Genomic DNA, 13,143 nt, shown 5'->3' with positions numbered 1-13,143 from the left:
TGATTTTAAGACACAAAGTATATGTACACTGTTACTAGTCGGCACCGACCCGTTTGTAAGTTTAAAATGCATAAAAGCACCACAGAAATTTGTGCATTGCATCAAGGCTTTTTGACTTTGTCAGGAATCTCTATTTAAACAAAATAAATTAAACCAAATCTAGGCAAGGCATGTCCATACATGTAAGGCAAGATAAGACCAGTTCAGTTTATTTATATAATTCTCTTGAGGTTTATTTTACCATTATTTTTAATTGAAAACGAGAGGTTTACTGTCAAAAGAAAGGTCCACAAAGCCACACCAAAATTATTAAAACCAATCCAATCATGGATAAGGAAGCTTGACAAGGTAACCAAGAGGTAAGAAACAAATTGGATGATAAATCATTGTTTTGAGGGTATTTTATGGCTGATTTAAGACACGGGTCAGCACTGACCCGTCTAACATAAGAGATAGGAACAGAAAGCTAACAGGACAAAGGATAGATTCATGCCAACCTTAACAACAGAAATGTAATGAGGCCAAAATCAAGCTTTATCAATTTGAAACCTCTTACCCTTAAAACAAAGCAATCTTGACAACATATGTCTGAATGTAAACTGGCTTTATATGATATAATCTGATTGGTTTCCAAAACCAAACATTCAGTGCAAGATCATGGTGAGTATGAAGCTTAACCTCCCAACCCACTGTAGCAGCCGTATCACCTGCCGGTCACACTAAGTAAGCCATCTGAAGCTGAGCAGGTTTGGGCCTGGCCAGTACTTGACTGGGAGACTAACTAGGAAAGCTGGGTTTCCACTTGAAGAGCTGTTAGTATGGCCAACAGATTAGCCTGTCCTGTGGTCTGTGTGAATCCCAATGCCACAGTGTAGTTATGAGGACACACAGTGTAGTTATGAGGTCACACAGTGTAGTTATGAGGACACACAGTGTAGTTATGAGGACACTGTGCCATACAAACGGTGTCATCCTTTGGCTGAGAGGTACAACAGAGGTACTGACTCTCTGAGGTAATAAAAGATCCATGGGGATCTTCTGAAAGAATACGGGCGGTACCCCAATATCCTGGCTAATATTGCCCACTGTGACCCTCTCAGATCTGGCCTCCTAACCACCCCCTATATCTAACTGATGAATTCTGTCCTGCCCCTTAACCACCTTAGCTACTGTGTGATGCGTGTACTGGGGCAGAATGGCTGCCGTCGCATCATCCAGGTGGGTTGCATACAGTGCTGGTGGTTCAAGTGGTTCCCTAATGGTTCTGTAAAGCACTCTGAGTGTCTTAAAAAGTGCTATATAAATGTACCTCATTCATTCATAGGGCACAGTATTAATAAAGTTACAATTTCATTAGAAGGTCAATGTTTTCAGTTTCTCAGCATGTAAAATCTTTCGCATTTTTTTCATATTATACCAGCTTCATGTGTTAAGTGAAAGGCAAGGCTTCTTTCTTTGAATAATGTGTTTGTACTGTAACACTTCGTTTTCAGCTTCAATTCCTTATGGGTGTTCCCATGAAAACGGGCTTATAAAAAATATTACCATATTTATGACGGCTCGTATTGTTCCAGTAATGCGATGGCTTTGCACTGTTGCCACGTTTCGGGTCTCCGAGGGGGCGGCGAGGAGGTCACTATCACTCCCAAACATTTCTTAGAGTCAGACCTCATGGAGTAAAGCACAGATACTCACTGACTTGTTTTCCACTCGACGGAAAAGATGGCCTCTGTATCTAGTCCAAATACACCTACGGCCAGATGGGCCCGGAGGATTACGGAGCGAAAGGTTGCCTGTTCTCAGCTTCGCTCTCGCCTCCTTCTCGCTTTGCCATTCCTTGGAGCTCGCAGAGTGTAAAAATCACAGTCAGCCACCAAGAGAGGAGGACAGGAGGTGAGGACGGGGATCCCAAACGCAGGGAGGGACTCTGCACTCGCAGCTGGACGGTGCACAAGCTGTGTGTACAACTGTGGGAAACTCATTTATGATTAGAGCTTTCACCTTTTAGGGGTTAGAACCCATAATCAGGTGGTCTGCAAAGAGCCCTGCACAGCTGTGCTACTCATTGTGTCAAATGGGGCCTCTATATTTTAATATATCTCAGGGTCATAGTTAAATGCAAGAAAATTCAGATCCCACGCACGATTTACAAACTTACCGCCAGTATTCACTAGCACTAGCACAAAAGTTAATTTACTATGGGTTTCTAGATATAAAACAATAATTTACATATTGTTATTTATGTTATTTTCAAAAAACTTCCCATGACTATTTTCAACTTTGCAGGTTTAAGTTGTCAGATGGCAAGAGAGCAACAAAGAGCGTAGTCGTGCAGAGTTAGTGTATCGTGTTGAGTCTGAAGAAGAGTATTGGGAAAAAGCCAGCATGGTATTTGAATTGATTTTGTAGAAATTGAACCAACTCTAATGCCAGAAGAATGATGTAAAATATTGCCACAGAAGCCTCTGTAACAGGCCCTCGTCAGACGATGCATCCTGAACGTTAGAGACAATAGATCTGAAAGTTAGTGAGCCTCTGCAACACTTAAACCACGCAGCAAAAAAAAATACACACAGATTCAGATTTTCACTGAAGCAGAATTTCTTATGCTTTTATTTATGTAAAACAATACGTACAATACAGGTTTATAACAAATGATTTTTATCATATGCAAGCAATTTGTGCCACTGAGTCTTACCTAAAGATGTAAACTTTTCTAAGTACAGGGATATATACGTGCGTTGTGAGACCCTCGCTGTAAGTGTCACTAGTGAGAGGATGTGTCACTGCTACTTTTTTTCTTATAGACTTGTGAAAAGACCCCTTAACACATCTTTGATGGAACACTCAATCTCTTGATGATGTAGAGGGCAGACACCTCGATGCTCTTACTTCCTGCCTTAAGAGAGGCACAGGCAGCGCGGAGGCAAAGGACAAAAGACAGTCTGTTGGTTCAGTGCCGAAGGGCTACTTCAGCAGCTCCTCTTCCACCATGGCGCTGCTCCCACGTCGAGTTCTGACCCGTATCGAGATCAGGCCGGGCGGCCTTTTGGGCTGATGATGACCGAACGGACAGAGAGAATCAACGTGCAAGCGAGGCACGTTCATCTTCCTCAGCCTGGCGGTCCGGATGATCAGAGGTGAGGAGGCGGTTTTACGGAAAGCAGGTTTCTGTTCATTTAATGTTTTTATTAATCGCTTAATTTTGTTATCACATAATTTAGTTTTGTTAAACTCCCATTCAAGTAAAAAAAAAATGAATAAGTCGGTTATAAAATTTGGACTTACACCGTTATTCCTTATTATTGTTGAGAGAAACTGAATTATAGTTTTAACATATTTGCATCTTTTATAACCCCACTTCTCTTTCTCTTTTTTCTGTTATTAATGTTGATGTCATATGAAATAAATATAAAAAATATAATAAGTATTTGTCAACTCCTAACTTTTCTGGAAATAAATATATTTAAAAAGGCAGAGAAGTATCATGAAAGCTGATTACTGTAGAGTAGCTGCTGTAAATTACTAACTTGCATTTTCATTCTATCTTTTTAGTCAATAAAGTCTTTCAGTCAACTGATGTTAAACTAAGATATTGAAATATAATGTTTAGGTAAAATTAAGAATAATGTGCAGTCAAGTACATTAAATATAAATGATTTTATGAATGCAAATTCAAAGATCAAACAACTGAACACTGTAAAAAAGATTATATTCTCATTTTAGGTCACTGACCTCTTTCCTGTTGTCTGTCTGCATGCATCGAGGTCCAGCCAAAAGATTTTGTTAGATTTGCTCAAATTTATACAAAGGAAACAACCAAGGGACGGGAATTAAGTACAGTAGACATGACTGCGACCTCATAATAATTACATTTCTAATGGCACGGAACAGAATAGTGACTTTCTGCCCTCTGTGTTTTTAACTGACGAATTGTTCAGTTTATGCGACGTGAAATTCAGCCCTCTGAAGTAGAAATGTTTAATTCCTCCCTTGCTCTGAAGTCCTTCATTATTTGTGTACTTATCTTATTCAATAATTTGACCCACATTAATGGTAATGTCCCTGATCTGTGCATCCCCAAGGAAGGTGTAAAACCCTTGAAATATAGCATAGTTGTGACACTGGAGTCTTGCATATTAGGATCTGTCAAACAGTTGCCCTACAATGACTGGGTTAAGCACTTATGCGCCCATTCTGTTTAATGAATAAATATATGTTACACTAATGTTACACCAAGCACAAACTGTAAATCACAGCTGTGGGGGGCTCAAAGGTAGTTTAAAAAGCTAAAATGATGTTAAAATATTTCATTAAGAATATTTCACGTTATAAATGATAAAATTTAAAATGGTCCCTCAATTTAAAGAGCGCTGAATGTAGCTGATTACCACCTACCAACTTCCAGAACGTCTTATCCTGTACAAGCTCAGGCTAGGCCCGGAATCGATGCCAAGAAGCATTGTGTAGCAGATACCCTGAGCAGCTCGTTAGTCCATCACAGGAAACACAGCTGCGCACTATGAACAAAGTCGCCTAGCTGAATGTTTTCGAAACGCAAGCGGAAACCCATGCTAACGTAGAGTATCAAATCCGCAGCCCTGGGGCACGCAGCTACGATGCTAACCGCTAGTTATCTTTCTATTACTACTATCTAATACTTTAATTTTATGCTAAAAAATTATGATTAACTGTTCCCTTTCCCTCATTTAAAAGCACTAAACCTTAGAACCGGAAACTAAGGCAACCCCAGAATGACCCCAGGTCAGCCCGGCCCAAATCATCTCCAGCACAGTCGTGGGATTCCCATCAGATCAGGTAACAGAAAAAATGTACAGCGTGTTCTCTTTTTTATTGTCAGGTATTAAACGATACTTTTAACCGTAACACTACTTGAGGGGACACAAAAAAAATGTAGTAGTACACTTTTAATTAATGTATTAATTAATCAGAAACTAAGTGTTAGTTATGTACTGCTCCTAATGTTTGTTTGTTGATCATTAATCGGTCCTAATGGTTCATGTACTTCATCCAGTTAGTATATTTGCTTGTGATTTACACTTGAGTAATAAATGAGTTACTAAGTTACTTGTGCCCCTTTATGTAACCATCCATCCATTTTCCAAACCGCTTATCCTACTGGGTCGCGGGGGGTCCGGAGCCTATCCCGGAAGCAATGGGCACGAGGCAGGGAACAACCCAGGATGGGGGGCCAGCCCATCGCAGGGCACACTCACACACCATTCACTCACACATGCACACCTACGGGCAATTTAGCAACTCCAATTAGCCTCAGCATGTTTTTGGACTGCAGGGGGAAACCGGAGTACCCGGAGGAAACCCCACGACGACATGGGGAGAACATGCAAACTCCACACACATGTAACCCAGGCGGAGACTCGAACCCGGGTCCCAGAGGTGTCCCAGTGCTAACCACTGCACCCCTCATGTAACCTTAAACTTTTATTTTTAATTTGAGCGGAATGAAATGGTCAGGAAATACATTACAGTACTGGTTTTTGTATATGTTCTTGTGTTCATTTTTAAATAATCCATGCACAAGTTGTGTATGACTGTGTCCTTTTAAAGGAAAAGATCTTTTTATAATCCAAATTCTTCTCTTTATCTTACAAATCCTGCATCTATTAATGACTATAAATCACATACTGCATGAATGTTGAGTATTATAAGTGTTTTATTAGCTGTAAACAAGGAGCAGTGTGAGATTTAGGATGACCTGGATTTTTGGCATCTAAATTACCAAGGCAACCTTTATCATAGCCTTTACTCTACCAGAGGAAAAAGTCATTTCTCACAACATTTAAACATTTTGTTTTATATCTATGCACTTAAATTGCATGGTATAATAACAATGACACTGTATTAGTAGTCAGAGCCAGTGATATCAGTACTTTGGATGTTATCACATGAGAATAGGGCTGCAAGAAGGATGTGGGATTGTGCTGCAGATTCACAAAGGCCACAAGGGGGAATGAGTGAGCTTGTCGATGTTTGAAAACACACGATATTGGCCTACATAGAAGCTAAAGTTGTATCCTGCAGTGTGTGTGTGTGTGTGTGTGTGTGTGTGTGTATGCCAAGTGATGCATTCCCCTTCTGCCTTAGGATCTCACGTTCCTTGTGTTCTGTGTTCACCAGGATCAGCTCCGCATTCGCTCCCACCTTGTACTGGATTCAGTGGCATGAATGTAATGGTTTTTCATGTCTAACTGCAGCTGCATTTCCGGCAACAAAGCATTGCTGGTGAACAGATGATGTTCAGGTGGCCTAAATCCCGGGCTGAGAGTGAGGATGCATCAGCATCGGCTGCCCTGTGACTCACTCACTCCATCCAGACCCTGGATCATACCAACCTTAAACAGATGGGGATTTGTTAATAAAATTCAGTAAGTTGTATTTTTTTCTCAGGGATGTATCCTTCTCTCTGTTACAAAGAAGGATGTTGGCTTATAAGACACAAAAAGTTATAAGACACCATATTAGAGGGTCTAACATTCTGCCTCAGTGCACAGGCGCTGGGCCTACAGAGCACAACCTAAACTGATGCTGCTTCCTGCCAAGACAGAGAGAGAGATAAAAAAGAAAGAGAGAGAGAGCAAGTCAAAGCGAAGGGAAACGTCACTTCAGGGGCTGCAGCTCCATAATACTCACTAAAATAGTTATTTTTCTCCATTTCTCTGTTCCAGTTCTAACTCAACTCAAAGTCAGCCCAGTGACATTTGGGGTCACCAGGAAGGAACGAGACCAAGGAAGACCGTGCCAGTGTACAATGAAGACCGTGCTTCTCTTCTTCAGCCTTTGCCTGACAGTCATGGCGGAAACAAGTAAGTGGATGTTCTGCTGATATGTTCCTCATTATTACCTTATAGTTGTCTATATGGCAGAAAACTCAATTTTGGTAATTGACTACTTAGCAGATTCAAATACAAAAACGCATAGTCCTTAACGAAAATGATTAACAAATATTTTGTTGTTGCTGCGTGTGCATTCAGTGGGTTTGCTGATAACAGGATGATGATGATGTTGGGTCATGATTTATTTCGCTACTGTTGTAGCGTTTTTCGTCTGTCTATAATGCGTAGAGTATTGATCAATCAGATTGTATCAGACTTTGTCAACTGCTGTAAAGTTAAGGTATTAAATGAATGAAATATGTTTTAAACGGTCGACAAATGAAGATTACACTGGGCAGTTAGTGTTTAGACAGTTGTGTTGGAATAATTACATTCTTTGTCTCATCTTATTTATTTTTTTTTAGCTGGCAGTGTAGAGTTCAAGATAGAGGAAGTGACATTGACATGTCCAGAAGAATTTACAGCTTGGGACGATAAGTCAGATTGGAGCTTTCCAACTCATACACTAAAATATACAGCAGATGTGAAAGGATTGCATAAGTGCAAAAAAACGGAAACTGAAAAATATTACTTCTATATTAAAGGATATGGTGAGTATTTATATATTTTTTTATTAAATCACCTGATTTTTTAATGTAGGCTAGAACTTATGTTCTATTTAGCCTTCATCAGAGATGAAGAACAGGAGTATTACAATAGAAAGGAATGACAGCCAGACACCAGCTGGTTTTTCTGTCTGATTCCCCCTTTTTTTGTTAGTGCCACAAATGATGTTTTATTTACCTTTTGTTCCCCATACACTGAAACGCCTATCCCCCCCCCCCCCCCCCCGTGTTGTAGTATGTCCTAATTGCTATGAGCTGGACGGAACTCTGGTGATCGGTTTTGTAATTGGGGACCTGCTGGTGACTATGGGAATCGTCATCCTCATCTACCACTGCGCCCAGAAAAAGTCGGGGTCATCGCCGGCATCAGGTAAGACCACCGTCGGGCCCCGGGACTCATCGGTCGATACACATTACAGAGGAGGACTGATGATATGCTTCCTTTGTGTCGCTGTCATTTAGCTGTTGCTCGCCCTGGACCCCGAGGCGGTCAGCGTGGGCCCGCTGTGCCTAACCGGGACTACGAGGTATGTTCACGCACCGTCTGTCTATCCATGTCTATCTTATATGGACAGACAGACATTCATATTAGTCAATGTGTACATTCATAAGCATTGCACTGCTTTTCACAGAAAGACACTTCAATAAAACCCTCAAGTCGATTATAAGCTATGAATTTGTTGTTTCTGAAACAAAAAAAATTAATAAAAGAAATGGTCAATACAAACTAAAAATTGCATTAAATTGGATTACAATGTAGATGCAATCTAATAAATGAATATAGTTACGAATACAGTAATTGTGATATACTGTCAATGAATTATCTCATCCTTGACAACAGCGGCCTTAATGTTACGGTAATTGGACAGATAGAAAAACTAAATATAGATTTAGAGAAATATATTTCATTTTTTAAATTTCATTTTTTTTGTTCAAACATTTTGCTCAGTGAACTCCAGATAACAAGAATTTATCTCAAAATGCAAAACCAAAATTTAGCATTTTCTTTACTGAAATTTACTGTGTAAATTTGGTCAAATTTATTATTTTTTTTTTTTAATTTTCAGAATTAATAATTTCAGCAGTGGACCTGGTGCTATATTTTTGCAACCAAATTGAATTTGACTGTAATTTAATGCTGTAAAAGCTTAGCATTGTTCACATTTTTGTTAAATCCTATTTAAGTATGACTTCTTGTAGCCATCTGAAATGATCCCATTTTGAATAATACCCACAAAACTGAAATTAACAATAAAATTAAGTTTGGGCTTCAGCACGTAAGAAACTTTGATTGTAAAATGTATGAATAAATGTTTCCTTCTATTCCAGGTTTTAAACCCGAGAACTAGAGATGCTACATATGCCGTCGCTGGTGTAAACCGGACCGGCTAGACTGCAGTCCTTTCGTTCCTCCTGATTTGGAGCCTTTGCCCAGCAGACATCAGCTCGGTCTCCATCTTGGCCAGCAGGATTGACCACATTAGTGGTACTGAGCTCAATACCCGCAACTTTTAAAAGATTTTCTTATTGCCGATGCTTTGTTATTTTAGTAACGTCTTGTAGTAGATCAGCTACCTTTGTCATTTGTTCAAGTAAAAAAAATATATATATCAAATTTATAACATCGGTTTTTTCCGTGAAAATTGTTGAGACATTGGGCCCAGAATAATTTTGGTCTGAAGTAATTAAAATGGTGGAAATATTAGATTAAGTCATCACGATTAAGTCCCTAATATTTAAATTTTACGTAAATCATAAACGATTACCAAGTAAAAGAAATAAGTTTTATTTTTTACAAAAAAAGAGTAGTACCCAGGGGAGTTTCTAGATATCGAAAAGATCAGGGGCTAAGTCAAGGTAACCTGGGGCTCAACTTCTATCATTTAAGGTAGATTGGCATCGGGCTAAAATACTCGGGGCTACAGCCTCTAGTGCTCGGACCTATCAATGCCCTTATCTAAAGGTATAATAATATAAAAAATATAAATATAAATAAAAAATAAATAAAAATTACATTTTTGATTGAATATTTGCTACGTTAACCAACGATTTTTTTACGTTAACCAACGATAGAGAAAACATTTGTGCTGCAACATTTTTAAAACATTTAATACAATTCATAATACGCGTAATATACATAAAAAAATTATGCGAAAATTCCCTCATTCAGTTTGTCTGTGCTCAATCAATCATAACTTTTACAGTATATTTAAAATCTTAGTTTTGCTTTACTAGAATCATTATGTTTTTAAATATGTTTCATTTGTTTTTAATAAGCTGTTAAGCTTTTTAGATATTCTGCATTTTTTCCATATTGAATGCAGTTCACACTGCTATTAGTCTATTAAGAAATTATTCGTATGAAAATCGGATGGCATTATCTGTTTAGTTTGAACTGAATATAATGTTACATCTTGCAGCATTCAACAGGCTTGTGTAATACTGTGGTTCTGTGCCATTCATAAAAATAGAGCTATGTAAACATCCTGCTGTCATAATTTCCTTTCAAAATTAGGCTTTTTTTTTTCTCTTGACAGTCTTGAAATTGCATGATCAGAGGAAAATATGCTCTAGGGCTTGTTGTTGTTAATCAGAATGATCTTACTATGTGGAAATACGCGGTAAGTCACAGTATTTTTTGTGAAGGTCACACACATCTTACCAGCAACCCGTAAGAATAAAATTCATTAAAAACAGAACAAAATGTCTCCTCCATTGCGTCTGTTCTACACATTATGGTTCTGTGGAGTCCATATTTACCTTAAAAGGAACTTTCAGAGTGTAGCTGCATAATTACAAAGAACAAAGAGTTTTATTTTTACTGATGTACAAAACCTAGCAATTTTGGCTTTCTAATTAAGGTTAATTATTACATTTACCTGGTGATATATACTCACCAAATAATTTTACAGTTTCTCAAAGCTTTCATATAAGTCTAATTCCTGGGTTCCAGCCTTCTTCAAACTGCTTTTCCTGCTTTGCGTGGCCTGGAGCCCATCCCAGGTGGTACAGGGACACCCAAAATGGGATGCCAGCCCATCCCAGGTGGTACAGGGACACCCAAAATGGGATTCCAGCCCATCACAGGTGGTATAGGGACACCCAAAATGGGATTCCAGCCCATCCCAGGTGGTACAGGGACACCCAAAATGGGATTCCAGCCCATCACAGGTGGTATAGGGACACCCAAAATGGGATTCCAGCCCATCCCAGGACACATAGGTGCACCCAGACACAAATACATTATTTGGAAATGCACAGATAATGCATTGTAAAAAAAAATGTTCTATCCCATGTTTTACATTATTCGGAAACATGACATGACAATAACATGTCTATGTGTCTTCAAATGGATTCATGTCGTTAAGAATGATATGTCATTAAGGGCAGATATACAGTATATGCCCATTCTGATTGAAAGACGGAACTTTGATTTCACTAGACATTCCATTCAGTACAAATTATTTAAAATTGATCATTATATTCTGTAATGGACCCAGCAAGCTAGTGCACAGCAGGCACCAGACTGAAAGCTGACCTTTCCTGTCTGTCACTCTGGGAAACGTGCATGGGGGGTGGGGGGGGGGGGGGGTGTAGCTGCTAACAGGTCGGCTGACAATTTCATGAGACTCATGAGTTCTTCAGATGCAAAGAGAAAGTGCAAACATGAGGGGTCATAAAAAATTTTGGAAATTAACCCCCCTGCACGAAACTCCTAGATTTTTGCCACCCGGTAGAAAAATGGTCTGCAGCCTGGAGGTTGAGAACCCTTAATTAAAATGAGAACCCTTAATTAAAATACAGGTTTAATGGGGCTTCGGGTATAAACCACACCCACGTCCGCTCTTCTATCTGAATACAGAGACCGTTTTTTTTTTGGTTGAACAGATACAGATACAGAGACAGAGACAGAGACAGATACAGAGACAGATACAGAGACAGATACAGATACAGATACAGAGACAGGTACAGGTACAGAGACAGAGACAGATACAGATACAGATACAGAGACAGAGACAGGTACAGAGACAGATACAGAGACAGATACAGAGACAGATACAGATACAGAGACAGATACAGATACAGAGACAGAGACAGATACAGATACAGAGACAGAGACAGATACAGAGATAGATACAGAGACAGATACAGATACAGAGACAGATACAGATACAGATACAGAGACAGATACAGAGACAGAGATAGATACAGAGACAGATACAGATACAGAGACAGAGACAGATACAGAGACAGAGACAGAGACAGAGACAGAGACAGACCATCCCTGTGTACCTCTAATACACGCACATACACTATAGGCAGTTTAAACACCCAATTTAGCTTAACATGTTTTTTTGAAGGACAACATAGAGGAAAGTTCACTACGCAATTAACATACTTTAATAGGATATTAACATCCTATAAAACAAAACCCAATCCTCTATAACTGCTTCGATTTAGTAAACAATAATCTGAGTCAGATCCTTTACCCTCAACGCCTTTGCTCATTATACCTGCAAACCATCTCATGATGAGTCCATATAGCAATATGGTGGAGTTACTCAGAGAGCAGCACTGTCACCTTCAAGGGAGGGAGTTCCAGTCCCACTCCTGCTCTGCATGGTTCCAGTCCCACTCCTGCATGGTCTCTCCGTGTCCTGCATGTTTCCACTAGCTACTCCTCTTTCCTCCCGGTTTCCAGTGACGTGCAGGTGGGCTAATCGGTGTCTATGTTACCTACACTGTGGTTGCAGTCCCTGCAGCAGACTGGCATCCAGTCTTGGGTTTTGAAAGTATAAACATAACATCTGCCCACGCCAAAGAAAATGAAGTGGCCAGAAAAGGCCTCATTCACGTTATCGTTACCGTACAGGTCGACTTGGCCTGGATTTTGGGCCCCCCCCCCCACAGTACATTTTGCAGAGCCAGAGGGGGATTCCCTGCGACACAGTTTGCTGAGCGACTAAGGAGGTCCCCCAGGCTGAAATTTGCCAACCCACAAACCTGCCGGACCACCAGAAAAACGCCTGCTATACCAGATGGCCAGTCCAGCCCTGGATTGGACTATGGACCAAAAAAGGTAAACGGTGATACAGGCTGAGACCTGCGTGTTACACGGCCATACAGCCCAGATGCTGATGCAGTTTTGCTGGCATATAGACATGGAAGGAGGCACTAATGCATATGTGAAACGTGCATGTCTGCATGCCTTCAGGAATACCTGTTTCTGAGCATGCAAAATGTGTCGGCGCAGTGCATCTGTTATAAGTGTGTCTCGGGGGAGGGGGGGGGGGGGTCTACTCTACGCTTGCCTGGGAAACCACATTTTGTTAGTTTCAGGAAGAAACGGCAACCTAAAAGCAGCTCGGAGTGCACACAAGCCAGAACGGCGCAAAGCGTAGCGAACTTCCGCATTATCACTTTTATCTGTTTAAAGGGGTGAGACTGGGCTGGGGGCCACATCTCTTGCAGAGATGGTTAAGAATAAAACTGAAATACTTCACTAGCTACCTGCCTTGATGAGCGTGTAATGAACAGTTAGCGTTTTAATGTAGCACCATGAAGAATTCCCCGTGTCAACAGATTCATCTGCATTCTGTTGTTTGTTTGTCGTATTCATTTATATTAACTATTATGATTTGTTTTATAAACCATAAGGTGTC

The 13,143-nt window shown here is 40.0% G+C and overlaps 1 protein-coding gene across 3 annotated transcripts; it reads left to right on the top strand.

Annotated features, from left to right (window-relative positions):
• The first annotated feature begins 2,841 nt into the window (after positions 1 to 2,841).
• On the top strand, positions 2,842 to 9,966 carry LOC125711790 (T-cell surface glycoprotein CD3 epsilon chain-like). 3 transcript variants are annotated; one of them, XM_048981092.1, is made up of 8 exons: positions 2,842 to 3,140; positions 4,717 to 4,818; positions 6,237 to 6,407; positions 6,708 to 6,845; positions 7,280 to 7,465; positions 7,716 to 7,850; positions 7,943 to 8,007; positions 8,810 to 9,966. In XM_048981092.1, the coding sequence occupies exons 4-8, from the start codon at positions 6,791 to 6,793 to the stop codon at positions 8,870 to 8,872; spliced, it is 504 nt and encodes a 167-aa protein (XP_048837049.1). In that variant the 5' UTR covers positions 2,842 to 3,140; positions 4,717 to 4,818; positions 6,237 to 6,407; positions 6,708 to 6,790; the 3' UTR covers positions 8,873 to 9,966. The 3 variants fall into 3 exon arrangements, with proteins under 3 accessions (XP_048837049.1, XP_048837048.1, XP_048837047.1); XM_048981091.1 differs by having other exon boundaries at positions 6,160 to 6,407; XM_048981090.1 differs by lacking the exons at positions 2,842 to 3,140; positions 4,717 to 4,818; positions 6,237 to 6,407 and having other exon boundaries at positions 6,587 to 6,845.
• The last annotated feature ends 3,177 nt before the right edge of the window (positions 9,967 to 13,143 follow it).

Source organism: Brienomyrus brachyistius, chromosome 17 (genome assembly GCF_023856365.1).
Source record: "Brienomyrus brachyistius isolate T26 chromosome 17, BBRACH_0.4, whole genome shotgun sequence".
In the NCBI taxonomy this organism is placed as follows: Eukaryota; Metazoa; Chordata; class Actinopteri; order Osteoglossiformes; family Mormyridae; genus Brienomyrus; species Brienomyrus brachyistius.
Note: the sequence above shows the minus strand (reverse complement) of the source record. Positions and strands in the feature narration are given on the sequence as shown.